The sequence below is a fragment of the Corapipo altera genome, unplaced genomic scaffold (genome assembly GCF_003945725.1).
Source record: "Corapipo altera isolate COAL_440 unplaced genomic scaffold, ASM394572v1 165, whole genome shotgun sequence".
Classification (NCBI taxonomy): Eukaryota; Metazoa; Chordata; class Aves; order Passeriformes; family Pipridae; genus Corapipo; species Corapipo altera.
This window is the reverse complement of record NW_020884954.1, coordinates 2,323,547-2,343,082: the sequence shown is the minus strand read 5'-3', so window position 1 is coordinate 2,343,082 and position 19,536 is coordinate 2,323,547. Positions and strand designations below refer to the sequence as shown.

General features: G+C 61.9%; 1 protein-coding gene across 1 annotated transcript in view; it reads left to right on the top strand.

The window, feature by feature from the left end:
* Nucleotides 1-170: 170 nt before the first annotated feature.
* Nucleotides 171-19,536, top strand: part of PDE2A (phosphodiesterase 2A) — a 38,610-nt gene continuing 19,244 nt past the window's right edge. The window contains exons 1-2 of the mRNA XM_027663602.1: nt 171-238; nt 16,889-16,940. Coding sequence (XP_027519403.1) covers nt 171-238; nt 16,889-16,940 — 120 coding nt within the window. The remainder of the gene's footprint in view (nt 239-16,888; nt 16,941-19,536) is intronic.

Here is a 19,536-nt window from a genome sequence, read left to right as displayed (position 1 = left end):
AATCAGCGGCGCCCCCCCCTCCGCCCTCCCCTCCCGCACGCCTCGGCGCGCTGCATCGGGCTCGGCGGCAGCGGCGAGCTGAGCGCGGCGGGAGTCTCCGCTCCCAGCCGGCACCGACAGTCGGGCGCGGCGGCGGCGGGGCTGGCAGGGCTGCCGAAGCATGCGGAGCCATGGGCCAGGGCTGCGGACACTCCATCCTCTGCCGGAGCCAGCCGTACCAGGCGGCCGCGTCTGACCTGTGAGTCCCCTCCCGCCGGCACCGGGGATGGGGGGACCACGACAGGAGGGAGGGATGCTCTGGGAGTGATGCTGGGCAAAGGAGGGAAGGAGACATCAGGGAGGCAGGAAAAAGTTCCTCCTGCCTGACAGCTGGCAGGGAGGAGGTGGCAGGGGAATGACAAGAGTCTGCGACCCCCCTTTCCCCCACCCTGTTCCCCACTTGCCACCTATGTTAACCCAGGGCAGGTCATCGCTGGTGTCCCTGTGACAGAGGGCTGGTGTGAACAGAATCTCCCTGTTTCCCCACCTCCCTCACCCCACGATCATTTCCTGCAGGGGTGGAAGGCTCCTGGCCCAGTGGTGGGCTGCAGGAGGGCCCTGGGTGACTTTGTGAAATGCAGGTCAGGCCTCTGAAGTGTGTTTTCAGTGGCTTCACGCAGGTCAAGAGAAGCCGCCCCTTGCACACCCACCCACGTACACAACAGGTCTGGGGGTCCCGGTGCCACAGTGCCTGTCTGCATGTGGCGAGGGGGGAATGGGGCTCCAGGGGTCACAGTGGTCTCGTTCTGCAGCAGAGACACCAGGGGCTTTGCATGAGAGCGTGGGGTGACCTTGCTGAGGGATGACAGTGCTCCCTGGAAGCGGGGAAGGGTGATGCTCTGAAGCGCCCACGTGGGAAGAGGGGCTGAGCTGGATAACGGGAATCTGGCGGCGCCTCAATTCCCGTGGCCCACGGGCTCGGCTGGGGCTGGCGGAGACCCCCCGGCTCTGCCCGCGCATGTGCGGCGCTCACGAGGCTCCACAGCTGCCGGGGAGCAGGCTGGGCACGGGCCACTCACGGGACGTGGGTGCTCTGCCTCCTGGGTACCGGGAGATCTGGGGTGCTCCCGGTCACTTCCCATCCTACCCCAGTGGGATCGGGCTCCACACTGCCAGAGGGTGAGCTGAACCACGGGAAAGGGATACAGGTGTAGGGCAACGAGGAGGGAGGCTGCTCAGTGCTTGGATTCCTTTGTCTGACAGTGCCAGCTCCACATGCTCGGGCTCTGGCTGAACTGCCTGGCTCAGCAGCTCACGCAGGGAGCACCGGGACCACCGCTCCCTGGGGGCACCTTGCTGCACTGGGATGTGCCCAGGAGCAGCCCCAGGTCTCCTGGAGCAGGTGCTTTAGGTGATGACAGGAGTATTGGGGTGCAGGGAAGTTGCTGCCCAGTCCTGCCCCAGCCCAACACATTACCCTCCAGCATCACCGGTTTTTGCACCTTCGTGAGGTCACCTTTGGATGAGAACTTTACCCCTCTCTGTAGAAAACACCCTCCAGCATCTCTGGAGTGTGGGGCTTGGACCCACCTTGTCAAGGCCCCAAGAGCTGCCAATCCTCCTACGCTGCCACGGGTGCTGGGTCTGTCTCTGCAGGCAGCATCCTTCCCCCAGCTCTCCCGGCTCACTCCCTGGTGCTGTGTGTGCTTTGTTCCCTGCAGAGATCCTTCCCTGGTGCTGCCTGCACATGTGCACGTGTCCTTTTCTTTAAGCAAAACACACAAAGGTCTTGAAATGCCATGCAGCCCCCATGTTCCCTCCGGCTGGAATGCCTCTGCTGCTTTCTAAAGGCTTTTAAAAAACGTAGATGACACAAAAACTTGGCACCCTCAAGGTGCCCCGGGCAGGAGAGGTGGGAATGGTGAGCCCAGCTGCTTCCCCCTTTTACCCGGGATATAACCACATGTCCCTCGTAGATATTTGTCCCTGTCCCTGCATACCCCGAGGGTTATACAGAAGTGGAAAAGCTTCCCAGGAGCTGTCAGAGGATGATGCCCTTGGCCCCGCAGCGCTGGCTGGAGGGGTGGCCGTGGTGAGCCCAGCGCTGCGGGGGGATGCTGCTGCCTCCCTGCTCCCGCTCCAACCCCCTGGTGTCCGATGCTGGCCCGGGAATGCCGCCGGGATCCAGCGGCGGCCCGGCTCTCCCACGTGCACGGTGCGTTTCATGCAGGGAGATGCAGGTGCAGCCAGCCAAGTGCCATTTTGCCTTATCCAGGTCACGTTTTAACCCATTTCCGCCTTTTCCCCCGGCGGGAAGCGGGTTCCCGGGTGGGCGGCCGCTGACCCGGTTAGCGGTGGGTGGGATGTCGGAGTGCCCGTAGCTGCTGCTGTCGCAGCATCCGAGAGCAGCCGGGGCAGGGGGAGAAGCCGCCGAGCTCTGTGGATGGAAAACACGAAGGAGGAGACGCTGCTTTGAGCATCCCTGCGGGAAGGACCCGGCTCAGCGGAGCTTGGGAGAGGTCAGGGCTCCCTTCGGGCCATGGGCAGGGCTGCCCGCCCCCCGCCCAGCCCTCCCTGCTGCCTGCTGCTTGTCTGGCAGCTGCCTGGCAGGAGCAGCCGCACAAATATGTGAGCTGGGCAAGTGTCACCGTGCTCAGCGCTGGGCCGGTGACAGGGTCAGTGCCAGGCACGTGAGGAGGAAGGACCGTGGCTGCAGCCACAGCTGGGATGAGGCTCCGTCCTGCCCGAGGCACGGCCGGGAGCCCCTGGGCAGCGGCAGAGGGACCAACCCCGTGTCCTGCGAGGGGGCAAAGATGGTTCTTATGCATCTTTGCAGGGGGGTGTTAGTCTGTGCTGGCTGTTCTAGGTCAATGCCAGGGCCCGCATGGTGTGTCCCCACCTCACTGCCAGAACCTGGATGATGTGTCCCCATCAAGGCTCATGCAAGGGTGATGTGTAACACTCCACCCCCATTTTACCTCCCTGATGCACCCAACGGGGAGCTGCTTTCTCTGGAGTCCCAGCCTGGAGGGTACCCGGGGGAGCAGCTGGAGGGGCTGATGGCACGAAGTGACATTTGTGATGCTGCTGATGTCCCTACCTGCCACTGCCCATGTGTCCTGGGAAGGGAAACTCTACTGCCTCCACACTGTGCATCCTCACACTCCTCCTGCTCGCCCCTCAGCACGCAGCCTGGGGGCATCCATGGCAGTTGGACTAGGTGACCTTTAAAGGTCCCTTCCAGCCCAAACCATTCCACAATTCTGTGGCTTGCTCCAGTGGCATTAGCCCTGCAGAAGCCAGAGAGCAAGGCTGGGACACGGGGGCACAAGCTGGGCTCAGCCACCTTTTGGAGCATCTGCAAAGGTGAGGGTGGGCTGTTGAGCCCCCTGGAGAACTCCCCAGACCCTCTGCTCTGTGGTTATTGCTGGTCCCTGGGCTGCATGTCTAAAGTGCCATGGAAAATACCGACTCCATCGCCCCATCAGCGTGGCTGGGGTGGCTCCACTTCCCAGGGAAAGGGGTTCAGTGGGGTGAGGGCAACCTGGACCCCCATTGCTGGGGTTCTCAGGTGACGTTCTCCAGGTTTTCCAAAGCCTCAGGCTCTTCTTGCCCCTGTATCTGGGGCTCTTCAGCATCACCCTCCTGCCCAGGCACCCAGCCCTGGAGCTTGGAGGTGCCTGGTAAGGGAATGGAGAGGAAACTCCTGGCTGTGAGCATCCTGCATCCTGCACCTCACCATGGAAGATCCCCAGGGTGAGCCAGGAGCCTCCCCTCTGTCACCCTGGGACATCCCCCTGAGCATCCTCAACTTCAGAACAACCATGGTTTGGAAGTGTTGGGAATCAGGCTCTGTTAGTGAGGGATCTCACCAAGTGTGTCCTGGCCATCATCTCCAGCAGAGCCCTGCACATTCCCCACGAGCTGTGTTGCTCTGGGGGCTCCGGGAGGCTGATCATCCATCTGGGAGTGAATGCAGGATTCCCCAGGGCAAGGATGGATGCAGCAGCCCTTTCCGGGAATCCTTCCTTCCTCCTCCTCCCCTCTGACCCTGGTCCCTGCTTTGGCTTTTGTCTCCTTTCCAGCTTCCATGTGGCTCAGCAGGAGCTGTGCTGGGCTGTGGCCAGAAATGCCGGCAGGGCCCGGAGCTGCCTGGGACTTTCTGCCTGTCCAGCTTTCTCCTGTCCTCCTTAATGGATGGACCTGTCCGGAGGGAGGAGTGAGGGGGATGGAGAGTGCTGGGAGATGCTTTGCCTGCCACTGCTCCATTGGCACAGCAGCAGGGGGGTCAGGGATGGAGAGGCTGCTGAGTGTGGGCAGCCTGGGGCTCGGATCACCTGGGTGATGATCCCAAGATTTGATGTTTGGGAGAGTTGGAGCCTGGACTGTGGGATGGACTGGATGGTTTGGGTTGGAAAGAATCTGAAAGCCCACCCAGTTCCAACTCCCCTGCCATGGGTAGGGACACCTTCCACCAGACCAGGTTGTTCCCTGTCCGACCTGGCCATGCAGGAAAGTGTGGGAAGGTGTTTGGGAACACCTTGTAGGAAGATGTCCCCAAGCCTTGTCACCCACATAGCACCCTGGAGGGATGGACCAGCACAGTGGTCTGTGGGACTTGCTGAATGCCAGCTCAGGAGTGTCCCTGAGGCTGATTGTTTGGCAGCAGCAGCCCTTGGTCCTGCTCCTGTCCCAAATCCTGCTCTCAGCCCCAAATGCTGCTCCTGTCCCCAGATCCTGCTCCCAGCCCAAAATGCTGATTCTGGACCCAAATCCTTGTGCCCTGTCTGCAGCACCAGTGTATGGAGTCAGAGGGGAGGAATGACTCGGGAGCATCCTGGGTGGGTTCAAGCCTTCTGGGTCTTTGTCAGTTTGTGTTTTCTATGATAAATCAAATAGAGAGAGGAGGAGGATTTGGAGGTGGGGTGGGGTGCATTTCCTACTGAAAATATTAACCCCTGATTTTTTGGCTGGTGCTGGGGAGGGGTTTAGGGCTCAGCCCGAGCATTGCAGCCATCGAGGACAGGCTCACCACGTGTTTTGGCATTCCCAAAGCCCTCTGCTCTCCAGATGTGCTGGAGGTCTGATGCACCTGAGGATGGCAAAGCAGCCAGTAGCTGCTGGTGCAGACCTGGCATGAAGTGCTGACTGAGCCAGAAACCTCCCCTGGCTCCCAGTCTCTTCCCAGCCCCTTCCCAGCCCCTTCCCAGGCTGTTATTAACTTGCACGTTTCAGCTGGGTGACTCAGAAGACACTGAGGAGCTATTTATAAGGAGGATTTGAAAGGCAGAGACTGGTGGAGGGTTTTCTCCCTCCTTCTCTTCCCTTGAGCTGTTGCTGACCAAATGTGGCTGAGCCCTGCTGGGCTGTGGAGTGGGGTCTGGAGAGGGATCTGTCTGTGTCCCCTGGGGTTCAATGTCTGCTTGTTATGGGGTGAGGATGCTGATGCTCCAAGTGAAGCCTCCAGGCAAACCCCTCCTTGTTGATGGGCACCCCAAATCTCACCCCATTGCAGCAGAGCCCTAATGCTTCTGCCTGCGAGGGCACATAACAGGCAGGGCTGCTGGAATTTGAGAACAGAGGGAGCTGCAGCCTGGAAGAGGAGCCCTGGCAGGTCTGACGGCCCCAGCCTGGCTCTGAGGCATGGAGCCCTGCCAGGTGGTGGCATCGATCAGCCTGGTGAGGGTGTCACTGCTCGGTGGTGACGCTCCATCCCTCTGCTCCAGGATGTCTGTGTGGCTTTGTGGTGGTTTGAGGTTTATCCTCACACTGGAGCTGCCCCATGTCCCTTCTCCTGCAGCCAGGATGGCTCCACAGCCCTGTCCTCGAGCAGCTCCTTGCCTGGAGCTCAGCTGGAAGGACACAAGTCCGTGGGTGCAGCTGTGTGTCTCCTTGCTTAGGGTTTAGGGTTAGCATCAGGTGAGGATTAGATTTTGGGCTAGAGTTAGAGTTACGGTGGAGGTTACTGTTACCTTTAGAGTTAGAGCTCGGGTTAAGGCTAAGTTTAGGGTTAGACTTATAGTTAGGTCTCTGTTTAGGTTTAGGCGTAGGCTGGGTCTAAGTTTAAGGTTAGAGCAATGGCTAGGCCTTGGGTCAGGATTAGGGTTAGGGCTGGACTAAACAAAGCGTGAGTCTCCCAAGACAAAGGCATGTGGCCCACCCTGTGCTCCCTCGGCACAGCACGCTCCATCCTCCCCATCAGCACAGCCTTGTGGCCTCCCCATCCACGGCTTTTCCCCTTTGGCCGTGCCAGAGCCTGGCTGGGACCTGCCCTGGGGTTTGGTTTTGTCTCCCACCCGTCCTGGCCTCCCCAGGGAGGGGGCAGGTGCTGAGTCAGCAGCGCTGCTGGAGGGAAGCCCCAAAACTCGAGTGTTTCGCCGAAGCTCGGCCGAGGAGCGACGGTGCCGGGTGGGGACCAGGGGGGTGTGAGAAGTGTCCGTGAGCCCCAGGGTGTTGGTGCCCCACGGCACCGCCCCGGGAATGGTGTGGGAGCCGGGCTGTGTGGGTGGGCTGTTTGGGGAGGACAGAGGGGCTCTGCGGAGGAGGGGGCTTGGTGCTGCTGGAGACCCCCCCGCCTCCCCCCGCTGCGCAGGCAGGGACGGGGACAGCAGGTCCGTGGGCTGCAGAGAAGTGCCGAGTCAGGCGGGGTGTGCGTTGCCATGCACGGAGCCGGGAGCGCGCCGGGAATGAGCTCCACGTGCCAGCCGAGCGTGTGGAGAGCCGGAGCGCAGGCAGGGGGACCCCAGTCCCCTCCCTCCTGCGACCCCCAAATCTGCAGGCACGGCAGAGAGCCACAGTGCTCCCAGGAGGGACCACGGTGACGCCCTGGGAACCCCGTTTCCATCCTTGCCTGTGCGGTTCAGTTGGATTCTGGCTCCTGAACCAGCCCTGTTGTGGGGATCCCAGCTCAGGGGAGGGGATGAGGCTGGGGACTCTTGCCAGGTGGCACCTGCTCTGTCCAGGCTCCGTGAGGCAGGGGAGCTGGAGCCAGCCGTTCAGCCACAGAAAGGCCATTAATTAATGGAAAGCGCAATCCAGGATTAAAAGTCTGACCTGCTCCGGCACCGGTCCCAGCACCAGGGGGATCTTGGCTGTGCCAGGGACCATCCTGGAAGGATACACCAGGGGAGGTTTGGATGAGATATTGGGGAAAATTCCTTCCCTGATAGGGTCCAGCACAGGCTGCCCAGGGCAATCCCCATCCCTGGAGGGATTTAACAGCCCTGTGGATGTGGCACTTGGGGACATGGGTCAGTGGTGGCCTTGGCAGCGCTGGGGGAAATGGTTGGACAGTGAGCTTTTCCAGCCTCAACAATTCTGTGTTTCTGTGATTCCACACGGCATCTCTGTGGCCCATTCCAGGACTGAGCTGCATCTCTGTGCCAGCTCCATGTCTCCCCCAGTACCCACACTTGCCCTGGGGCTGTGCCCTCACTGCCACTCCCCTTCCTCAGCTGCCCCTTCCCCTCCTCTCAGGGAAAGCTGAGGCTCTGGAAATTAAAAACTCAGCTCAGCTCCAGGGAATGGGGTTGGAAGTCTCAGACAAAGCTGTTCTCACCCTGGTGAGCCTCCAAGGCAGGAGTGGCTTTGAGCTGTGTCCTCTCCTGTCCCTCCGCAGATGGTCCCTGCTCTCTGCACTCTGGCTCATAGGGATATTTGGATCATCTGGGAGGGGATCCCAGGGATCCCAGGCCACTGAGTGGCTCTTGCTCGTGCCATGTTCACAGATGGAGGATCCAGGGAGAAACCTTTGGTGTTGGTGCCTTGGAGAGGATTCCTGCTCCGAGGGGGCTGCGGTTCCAGAGACGGTTGGGGCATGGAGAGCAGAGTCAGGATCCTGGGTACTGCTCTACTGCCACTATTTTCAAGAGAAAAAAAGGCAGAAAAGGGGAAAACCAGCAAAGGGCAGATGATGAACACGTGCTGAACCACCACCACCAGAGGCCTTTTATCCCCCCCCCTCTGGTTACCAACTAAGCTGACTAATTTAAAGATGAGCTGGCAGCGTCTGTAGCACTGTGTCTATCCAAGGACAATTCCCCAGGGATTCAGGGTATCTGTGTGTTGTCTCTCTTGCCTTGCCATTCTCCTACCTGGTTTGGCTCCCTCGGGGTGCTGGTGGCCTCGCTTGGAGGTCCCCGTGGTGTGGCACTGCTGCTCGTGTCACCAGCATTCCTAGTGACCCACCTTGGGGACAGCTTGGTGGGGAGCTCCCTCCTGCATCCAATGGGCTGGGTCCTGGACTCATGGGGTGCTGCAAAATGAGAATGGGGATTTGCAGGGCTGCCATGCAACGGGCACAGGGATTTGCAGCCTTGCAGCACTGCCAGGCTTTCCAGCCCCACCACCAGAGCCAGCTGCATTCCTGTGGCTCCTGGTAGCCCCAGGAATTTGCAGGGATGCTGTGGAGTGGGGACGGAGATTTGCAGGGATGCTGTGCAACAGGAATGGGATTTACAGAGATGCCACACGATGGGGATTTGCGGGGATGCTGTGCAATGGGCACAGGGATTTGCAAGGGTGCCACGCAACGGGGACAGGGATTTGCAGCCTTGCAGCGCTGCCAGGCTTTCCAGCCCCGTCACCAGGGCCAGCTGCATTCCTGTGGCTCCTGGCAGCCCCCAGAGCTGGTCTCTCAGCCTGGCCATGAGGCAGCTGCCTGCACAGGACCCGGTGCTCCAAGGCCAGGAGCACCTGGAGCAGCGTGTTTGCCGAGCAAACAGGGCTCAGCCTCCTGCAGCCGGATCAGCAGCCTCCCTGCGTTTGCTCAGCAAACAAATCCCACCTGGCAAAGCCTCGGTGCCGTGAGTCCCCTTCCCGCCGCGCTCCCGCAGCTGCCGTGTCACTGCCCAGCACCCCTCAGTGCCTGCCCTGTGTTGTGCAGGTCTGGAATTACCCAGGGCTCCAAAATAAGTGTGGGAGCTTGGCAGCCATCCGTGCCTGTCCTGCCCACGGATGCCAGGGTGGTGCTCAACCAGGAGCGCCCACGCCGGGATCTGTCCTGTGGATGTGCAGGGTGAAATCCTTCGGCTCCAGAGAAATCTTTAGGCTCTGGGCTGGGTGATTGCAGGAAAGGCAATTTTCTGTCACTGCTGGAGGCTGGGGAAGGTGGAAGCTGTGTCAGCAGGTGCTGGCCTTGGAGGCTGGCTGCTCTGTGATGGAGGAGAGGCGTCTGGGTGTTTGGGGACCTCAGAGCTCCCTATCCATGCCAGACCAGCACATCCCACCATTGCTGCTTCTCTTGCTTCAGGCTCAGCCATGCTCCCCCTCTGCCCCAGCCCGTCCCTCCCGCTGGGGTCCTTGTCCCCCCATCACACACTGCCCACAACAAAGGCTTTATTGAGGTGGGGACAGACACCCCCTTCCCTCTTCCCTTTGCCTGGAGACTGGGGGATGTGATCCCAGCCTTCCTGTGGGTTGGTTGGCTTCTGCTCCAGCTGTCATCTTCCTCTGCCTCCCATTTATTTTCCCCTTCCAGATACACTCTCGAGCCCCAGAGCCAGGACTCCCCCCTTTGCCCAGGCACTGGTGCCCACCTCAGGGACCCGTTTTCCTCCTGTTCTGTCATCCCTGGCATGCTGGAGGTGTATCCTGCCTTTTGCCTTGGCTGCCAGAGCAGCAGGGCTGTACTGTGGCCGGGATGGGGCTGTGGATACTGAGCCTTCCTGCTTGCTGCCCACCACCCCTGCAGAGCGAGCAGGCCCCGGGGTCACCCCTGTCACCTCGTGGGGACACCTCCACAGAGCTCTCTGGTGCCAGGGCCAAGCCACCCTCCAGGCTTCCAGCTCCTCCAAAGTCACCAGAGTCACTTGTGCACTTATGGGCCACTAAGTGCTGTAATTACAGATATGCTTTAATTAACATAATTGCGTTTCTACACAAATAAAACATTTGGCACAGTTAATTCCAAGGCTGCAGCTCCAAACACAGGGCTTCCTGCCCCCCCTGCAGTGGTGGCAGGGGGGCTGGCAGAGTGTGGGGTTCTCACCTCCCTGCAGGAACATCATCCCAGTCCCAGCCAGAGCCAGAGTCCCCATTTCCCCCTGGAGTCCCCTGCCCTGGTTTGGTGGGGACAGCTGTGCTGTCAGACACAAGGATTGCTGGGACACAGTGCTGGGACTGCTGGGACACAGCCCGGGGTTTGGTGGGGCTTGGTGAGACACAGCACTTGGTTTGTTGGGAAGTGGTCTGGAATTGCTGGACCACTGTACTGGACTTCCTGGGATGCATCATTGTGGTTGTTGGGAGGCAGCACTGTGCTTGCTGGGCCATGCCACTGGACTTGCTGGGACACTGCACTGGGCTCAGTGGGAAACAGCACTGGGATTTCTGGGATGCAGCAAACCCAGTGGTTTGTCGGGACACGGGACTGGGCTTGCTGGGATGCAGCTCTGGGGTTGCTAAGACGTAGAACAGGGCTTGCTGGGACACAGCACTGGGTTTGCTGGGACACAGCACTGGGTTTGCTGGGACACAGCTGGAGCCCAGCCCTTCCAGCTGTGCCGGTGGGCGCTCGCCCCAGCCGGACAACGGGCACTGCGGATCCAGCCTCTCCATCCCATCCCAGAACCTCCCACTGAGCTGCCCCCAGGGTGCTCCTCCCTCCCAATATCCAGAGACCCTACCCCACAAAGGCTCCCCAACCCCCTGTAGCAGCCCCCCAGTGCCCCCCAGGCTCTCGGGTCTTTGGATGGAGGCTGGAGCCGGCGGCAGCGTCCTGGCCCTTTGCCGGAAAGATGCCAGGAAGAATTGGGAAAATGGCCGGTGCTCGTTTGCTAAATGCCCTTTTCATTTAAAAAACAGAAGAAAAGGGGAAAAAAAATAATTCCATTTTTCTCCTGCTGAAAATGAAAGTGATTATGTAACGAGCAATAAATTACGGAGAGGAATGAGTCATTGGAGCAAATCCCGAGAAAGGCACATGGTATTTTTAGCTCCAACACCCCGTGCTGTACCCGGCATTAACCCTTGCAGAGCTTGGCCCCCCTCCTTTCAACCTGCCCCCAGGGTGACCTCCCCCCTCAGAGGTGCCACATTGGGTTCTGTGAGGATTTTGTCCCTGTGACGTATTCCCAAGGTAGGATGGAAATGATGGAAGCTGTGGGTCCCCCATCCCACAGCCCTCCTTTGGGGGGATGCTCATGGGTGGTCCAGGGGATGCTGCTCACCCTAGATCCATGTTCCCATCTTGGGATGAGCCCCTGCTCCGCTTCCCCTCAGCTCATTCCTGCCGAGATAATTAATCCTGATCCCTTCCCAAGACCCTGGGCACCACTGTTGTTTCACAGCCAAAGAGCCTGAAGAATTAATTTGGAAATAAAAGCGAGGAACAAATTAATTGGAGGAGAACCAGCTAGGGAGCAAATGAGTGCTCCTGGTTTAATCCAGGTTAAAGTGGGGAGTGATTGCTTCGTTAACAAAAGAGATAATGAGGGAGGATTGGAGCAGGCAGGTGCCAGGTGAGACAGTGGCAGAAAGCACCCAGATGCCAAGGGATGCCCATGGAGAGCTGTCCTGAATGGGGAAGAAAATCCTGGGGACACCGGTGAGAAGCTGGAAGAGGGATGTGGAAGGGAGGCTCAGAGCACCCTGGGACTGAGGCTCAGATTGTCCCAGGATCAGCACTCAGAGCATCCCTGGGGGCTCGGAGCATCCCTGGGGTCAGGGCTGGGAACATCCCTTTCTTGAGTGATGTTATCATTCATGCCTGCTTTTGAGAATCCTATGGGATCAGGTATCAGCATGGGGACAGGGACCCCACTCCTTGTGTACCAAAGTCCTCTGGAGACTCAAAGCTGGTGGGAACCAGGCCTGCTTCTCTGTCCCTGCACAGAGCCCTGGGTGCTCACGGTGGCACCTCACTCCACTCTCTTCTGGAAGCGAAACCACTCCCAAAGGAGGGACCGAGAAGAGTGGTAGGGACAAGCAGGAGCTGGTGACCCAGTCCCCGTGTCCTGCAGCTGGAGCTGGGTCAGCTCAGAGTGATGGAGGCAGTGCCAGTGGATGTCACCTCCTCATCTTCTATTTGGCAATAAATTCCTGTCCTCCATATGCCTGGGCTGAGCTGGGATCCTCCTTAGTGCCACTGGGACACCTGGAATTGTGGCGTGGCTGGGGGCTGCTGTCCCCCAGTACCTGCTGTCCCCCAGGCACCCGCTGTCCCTCCTCCTGCTGTGTGCTCTCACTCCAGCATGTGCTGTCCCCAAAATCCATGTGTCCCTCCAGACACATCCTGTCCCTCCAGGCAACTTCTATCCTTACAGGCATGTGCTGTCCCTTGTCAAACACACTGTCCCTTTGCGCACATGCTGTCCTTTCAGGCACCTGCTGTCCCTCAAGACACGCTGTCCCCAGGTGTGTAGTGTCCTTCCAGGCACGGGATGTCCCCCAGATGCACGCTGTCCCCAAGGATGTCACCTGTCCCACTGGACTCGTGCTGTCTCCCTGGATGCAGGTTGTCCCTCTGGACACGTGCTGTCCTCCTGGATTCAGGCTGTTCCCATGGACACACACTGTCCCTCTGGATGCATGCTGTCCCCATGGATACATGCTGTCCCTCTAGACACACGCTGTCCCCATGGATACGTTGTGTCCCTCTGGATTCAGTTTGTCCCCATGGACACATGCTAACCTGGGTGCAGGCTGTCCCCAGGATGTCCCATGTCCCTCGCCCCTGTGAGGGTGCAGTGGGGGTGTGCTCTGTCCCTGCACACACAGGACACTCTCTCAGGACAGGCTGTGTGTGACCCCGGGGATGAAGGCCCACAAGCCAGGCTGGAGATGCCAGTGGCCACCATGGCCAGAGCTTGTCCGTGGGGACCGGCCAAGCCAGCTGGGAAAGCAGCTGAGGAATGGGGGGAGAGGTGTGGAGACTGAGCCAAGAGCCATCTCAGCCTGGCAGGGAGCTGGCTGCCCTGGTGGGACCAGCAGGGCTCTGCCATCACACTCGTCCCCCTAATTAGCCCCGTGGGGTGTGGGGGCTGCTGCTGGACCCCCGCCCCTGCCGTGCTCTGAACTGTCTCCATAGAGACCCTCCAAGGGCTTCATCACTTATTCATCAGCGGTGTCACTCGATCAGCCGGGCCCTTCCTCATCCCTTTGTTATCCCACTCCAAATCCAATGATAGCCTGACCTCTGGGCCTGCTGCCACCAGGTCTCTGCAGCTGGCACCTCTGGGGACCATCCCCACTGAGGGGCTGGTGCCAGGACAGCCCCATCCCTGCCCAGCCTGAGATGGTTCCAGGCTCTGGCTCCTGTGGTGGATCAAGGGATCCACCTTGATCCTGGAGCCCACCCTGCCGGGGTGTTGGGTGTTTCTGGGGCTGTCTGTGGTGCACACACATGTGCACACACACACACACATGTGCACACACACACACACACATGTGCACACCTATTGACAGCTGCAGGCACAGCTCCTCCTCCCTCCCATGCATTCTCAGCTCTCCCGCTGCTCCCAGTAGGTCCATGCCATGGACCTGCCTGGTCCCACGGAACCTCCCAGCACCCCCAGCCTTGTGGCTGGCATAGCCTGGGTGAAGGATGCTGCAGCATTCCCTACCCCACAACCACAAGGCATTCCCTGCCCTGCACCATTCCCTGCCCCGCAGCATTCCCTGCCCCACAACCACACGGCATTCCCTGCCCCACAGCACTCCCTGCCCTGCCCGGACACCAGAGCCCTCGGGGGGGGGGGGGGGGGGGGTGGCTGCATCCCAGGCTCTGGGCGGGATTTATCCATGGGGAAACCACCGAGCAGTAAATGGGATATCGATCGGGTGCCATTGTGGGGATTAGTGCCGAGCGGAAGAGCAGATGGATTGATTTCTGATGGGATTTAGGGCTGTCAGTGTATCCCGGATTAGCAGCTCTGGAGGAGTAACACCTCAATTCATCCATGGATCCCGCTCTGCCGTCCCACGGGCAGAGCCCGCAGCCCCAGACACCCCTGTGCCACCTGCAGTGGCCACCACTGGAGGACAGGGATGCCCCGGAAGGTGGCACAGCCCTGTGCTTCCCCAGAGCCAGGACCCGGCCCCGAGTCTGTCCCGGTGCCGCAGTTTACCGGAGCATCGCTGATCTGACCTGACTCACCGCGCCGGGAATCGCCGGCTGCTCTCCCCTCCCCTCCCAGTGTCCCCACAGATGCTGCTCTGGGGGTGAGTTGCTGCAGTTGCCCCTCCTGAGAGTGATCCCAAAGAGGGCTAGGGATGGGGAGAAATGGGATTTTGGGATTACACAGGGCGTGAAGGCCCCTCAAAATCCTTCCACTTTGGCACTTTGACACCATTTAGTGCCAGCACCCCCCAGGGAAAAGCTGGAGTGTGTTTATTCCGGTGTCTCTGGTGTGGAATATTCCATTTCCATGGAATAAGTGTTAATATTTACTTGCCTGTGTGAACTTTGCTCCCTCTGATGCCATCAGACACCCTCCAGCTGGGATGCGGGGTGGCTGCTCCCCAAGGGCCTGGGGAGAGGCAGGATGCACAGCGCTGATTGATCCAACCCGGGCTGGGAACAGGGAAAAACCACAGGAAAGCCCCCACTGCTGCCTCTCCCCACCACCCACAGTTATTTCCCAGCAGCTCTAGGACCGGGTTCCAGGGCTGCGTGTGTCCATGTGAGTGCTGTGACATTCCCATCCAAGGGATGCCATTCCTGGGGCACACAGAAGAGCCAGGGAGCAGCTCGTAATTACACCGGGTCATTGACAAGCCAGCTGGGAGATGAGCAATGATGCGTGGATGCAACGGGGTGCTGCAGCACATGTCCCTGCTCCCCTGTGTCCCTGCTCCCCTGTCCCCAGACCCCTTTGTCTCTGCCCCCCTGTGTCCCATCCCTTGCACCCCTGGGCAAGAAGTCGGGGACAGGGATGCAGGGACACCCCCACACTGTGTCCTTGTGCCCAGCAATAACTCTGTGTCCCCCGGGCTGTGACCTGCTCCATGGGTGGCTCTGGTGACAGGGACATGCCAGGCTTGGCACGGATCCTGCCAGCTGCCAGCCCCGCAAGGAATCTGCAATTCCCACTGGGCATCTGCTTCATTCATGGAGCCCAGGACCCACATCTGTGCGGGCAGGACCTGTCCGGGCTGGGGGACACTCTGTCCCTGCAGCAGGGTGTCCCCAGAGCTGGGGACCCCACGCCTTGATCTTGGGGACACAGTGGCTCTGGTGGTGGCCTGGTCAGGGCCGTGGGCACGGTGAGACACTGTCCTGGAGGGGCTCTGATTCGGGGTGAGGAGCCCGTGATCCTGTGCCACCCCGGGAAGAGGTGCCTGTCGCCCTGGGTCACCCCCGGGGGCAGGAGGACCTCTGAGGCTGGGGGGGCTGCGGAAGGGTGCCCGGGATCAGTCCCCGGGATCAGTCCCCTGGAGTGGCCCCGGTGGCTCTGGCCACTAGATGGCCCCGCGGCTCCACCGGCCACCCTGACCCTCCTGCGGGACGGGACCCCCTGTCCCGGCATCCCTGGGGTCGGGCTGCAGGAAGTGGGGTGCGGGGAGTGGGATGCGGGGTGCAACATGCAGGGCGTCCCAAACCCTCCCCTGCTCGGCCCGTGCCTCGAGGTGGCATTTCCCTGCGAAACAGTGCCACGGGGGCTGAGCCCCGACGAGCCACCAGCGAATCCCCAGAGCACCTCGTCCCAGAAGAGCACCAGGGGCACGGGAGTGCCTGGGGACACACACTCCTGGGATGAGGAAGAAGAGCGGGAGGCTTTCCTCCCCCAGCCCAGAGCTTCCTCTGCCCTGAGGCGGAGAATGAGGACGGATGGAGGTTGTCGCGCTGCCGGTGTCCCTCTCACCGCGTGGCATGTGGCTACCGTGTCACGGCCGAGCACCTCGATCCTCCACGTGGGTTCCCCGGGGCAGAACCTCAAAATCCCTGTACTTGTCCCTGGGAGAGGGCGGGAGACGTGATGGGGGTGATCATTCCTCAGCGAGGGCGACGCGGTTACATGGGAGGGTGGGGGTGAACAGACCCTATGAAGGTCTCCAACATGGGGGTCCCTCCCTATCCAAGCGAGGGGTGCTGGGTAGGGCACCGCGGGTATCCCACGGGATGGGAGGCACGGGAGCCCTTCTGTGCTAAGCTCTGCATCAGAGTTACCCCAGGGCCGGGGATGGGGTGAGATTTCAGTGCCCCACCACGGAGGAGGAGGGGAGGACCCCCCAACTCAAATGTGTGTGGGGGTCGCTTTATCTGGAGACTGCACGGGGGGCGGGGGGAGATTGGCAGGTGACCCCTGCCCAAGAAGGGGGCAGGGGGGTGGCCCGAGCCTCACGAGAGGAGAGTTTAACAAGGTTTAACGAGTGTCCCCCCAGACGCCAGAGCCGTGGGGGCACAGCCGGTGTCTGCGCAATAGGAGGGCACTGCCAGCCCCACGGCCCGAGCGGGGCCACCCGAACTGGGCAGTGATGCCCTGACTCTCTCCCCATTTGGGGACCCTGGCATCACCCCGGGACCCACCGTCACCCTTCTCACACTGGGACTCCCACCCCTCTCCCCTCTCCATGCCGGCGAGTGATGTCCCGACCCCCTCTCCACATCGGGACCCTCAACCCCATCCCACACACGCACTGGGACCCTCACGCGGACCCCCTCCCCACAGCGGGGAGTGATGCCCTGGTCCCCGGTCCACATCGGCACCATCACCCTGACCCCCGCCCCACACCGGGGACCCTCACCCCACATTGGACAGTGATGCCCCGACCCTCTCCCGCCCCCCCGCCCATCCCCGCCCCTCAGGACCCCGCGCAGCAGGTGCGGGCCGTGTCGTGTCGGGGCGTGTCGTGTCGGGGCGTGTCGCGGCGGGGCGTGCCCGCAGCCCGCGGGCGGTGCGGGGGCGCGGGGCCGGGATGGTGCCGGGATGGTGCCGCGGCTCCTCACCGCGCTCCTTCGCTTTTTCAGCCGCGGGTTCCTGCGGGCGGGGGACGCCGCGCCCGGCCCCGAGGCGCTACAGGTAGGGACGGCGGGACCTCCACCGCGAGGGACCCCCGCACCCCTCTCCCATCCGGGACCCTTCTCTTTCCGACCGGGATCTCCATCCCCAAGCGCCTCCCCTCCCATTCGGGACCCCCATCCCACCATCTCCCGTTCCACTCGGGACCCCCAACCCACTTCCCCTCCCACCCGGGACTCCCGACCCTTCGACCCTCCTATCCAGGACCCTCACTCGCCTCCCCTCCTACGCGGGACTCCCACCCCAACCACCTCCCCTCGCAACCACCACACGCGACCCACCTCCCCTCCCACCCAGGACCCCCATCCCACCCGCCTCCCCTCCCACTCGGTCCCGGGGGTGCGGGGGGTCCCGGTGTTCATGCTGGGGGGCGGGATTAGGAGCCGGGGCTCCCGGCCCACCGTGCTCGGTGCTGCATGGGGCAGGGGGCCGATGGGACTGGGGGTTGTGGGACCCCCACCCTTTCTCGCGCCGGCGCGGGGGGGAGGTGGGTTTCCCGAACACAAAACGTTTGTACCCGCTTATCTCCCCCTTTTCTGTGGGGGGCTGCGAACTCCACTGGGAGAGCCCGGCGGGGAAACTGAGGCACGGATGGGGCTCCCGGGATGGGGGGCGGCGGTGCTGTCTTGTGGCCCCCCCACCCTGGGCTTGGGGACACGCTGCGCTCCACGCAGGAAGGAGGCGGCGTTGGGGGGGAGATGCAGATCCCGGCGGGATCCCGGGAGGAAATGGGCTGGACCGGGGGGGGGCCGGTCCCGGTCCCGGGGGGGCCCCCACGCCCTCCCGCAGCCGCGCCAGGAGCTGGGCCGCGCCATGGGGACTCTCCAGGACACCGTGAGCCACCCCGGGGAAGGGGGCACCCGGGAGGTCCCGGAGGGGGCGGTGGTCTCGGGGCTGGGGGTCCCTTGTGTGCTGGGGGTGTGGGGGTGTGATGTGCTTAGGAATGTCCGGGGGTCCCGTGTGTCTGGGGCTTTGAGTCCCCCCTTCCCTGTGTCCCCTCGCCCTGCTGGCGGTGGGAGCCCCACGATCTCGGCCGTGTTCCACCCGGCGGCCAGCCCTCGGGGTGAGGGGTGCTGGGAAGGAGGCAGCCCCTTCAGCACCCCCAGCAGGACCCTGCCCTGAGCCCCCCACCCTCCTTGAACCAGCTGCACATTCTGGGGAGGTGGAGGCTGCGTCCCAGTACGTGGGTGGAAAAACACTTGGTCGTCGGTGCTCCCGCGCCTTTGAGCACACCCAAATTTGGGGAGGGGGTGGCTTGGGGGGGAGGTTCTCTCCCTCTTGCGACTGTCTCTTCAGCTGGATGGATCCCTGCCCTGTGTGCTGACGGTTTTGGGTGTAAGAGCCGTGACCTTGGTCCCCTTGGGGGCACAGCTGCTTGGGGGACATGGGGGGGCTCCGGGGGGCTCCAGGGGGCTGTGAGTTCAAGGCCAGAGCGAGGACCCATGCTGGGAAATGAAGGGAAGGAAACGCTCTCCGGGAAAGAGCTGAAAGCTGCTGACGGAGGGAAAGGAGCTGAGCAGGGCCGGTGTGTCCTGCGGGGGGGGGCACTGAACCCCCACGAATGGGCAGGTGAAGACTTGAGGGCACCAGAGCTGCCATGCAGTGTGGGGACGGGACGTGAGAGATGGGGATGGGTCCTGCTGACCTGCCCCCCTCCAGCACATCCCAGCCCGGGGTGGGTGAGGGACAGCTCATGCCCCACAAAATACCTCAGGCACAGGATCCCCATGCCCATTGCATGTGGAATCTCCATTCCCGAGCCTTGCGGGGGCGTGGCATGTAGGGCTTGAGGGGTTACTACCCCCTAACACCAGCCCCCTCCTCCCGACCACCCTGCGGTGGGGTAAGGCTGAAGATGTCTGTTCCTCCTCTCCCTCCCTGCCTCCAGCCCCAATGCAATTACCCGCGGACTGAATCATGAATCAAACCCTAATTGATACGTGTTCGCAGCCGGGTGGAGCAGGAGGGGTTGGGGGCCCCCGCTGTGTCGGGGGACAGGGGAAGGGCACTGTCCCCCGCGGCTGCGGGGGCTGCACTGGGGCACCTTTGCCCACCCGGATCAGGGTGCCCCGGCCGGCACCGCGTGGCTGCTCCTGCCTCAGCCTCCCCCGCGTGGAACCGGCCGTGTTCGGGACCCTCTGGGGGCGGTGAGGAGACGCGTGTGCGGGCGTTTGTCCCCGCGCTTCCTCCGGCGGACACAAACACATCAGCAGGGCAATAAAGGGGAGGAAAGGGCCGCGGCGGCTTCTTTCCGTGACGTGGGGCAGGGCTGGCTTCCTCCCCCACCCAGCAGGGCCGGGGGGGGCACAGCGAGACCCCCAGACCGGGGTGGGTGGGTGTGCCCCGGTATTTCCCAGCCTGGTGGTCCCCTCGGGCCAAAGGTCTTTTTCCAAGGAGTGACAGCTCATGGGTGTGGAATCAGCCCGTGCCAGAATTGCAGTGCCCTGGTGCTGATTTTTGGGGGGCAGTGGGGTTTGGTGCATAGGTCCCAGTGCTCTCATGCCCCATGGCATCACCCGGGAATGGGGATCTGGGGTAGGGGTGCCCCGCTGCACCCCGAGCAGGGGGAGCTGGGATGGGGGTGTTCCTGCTGCAC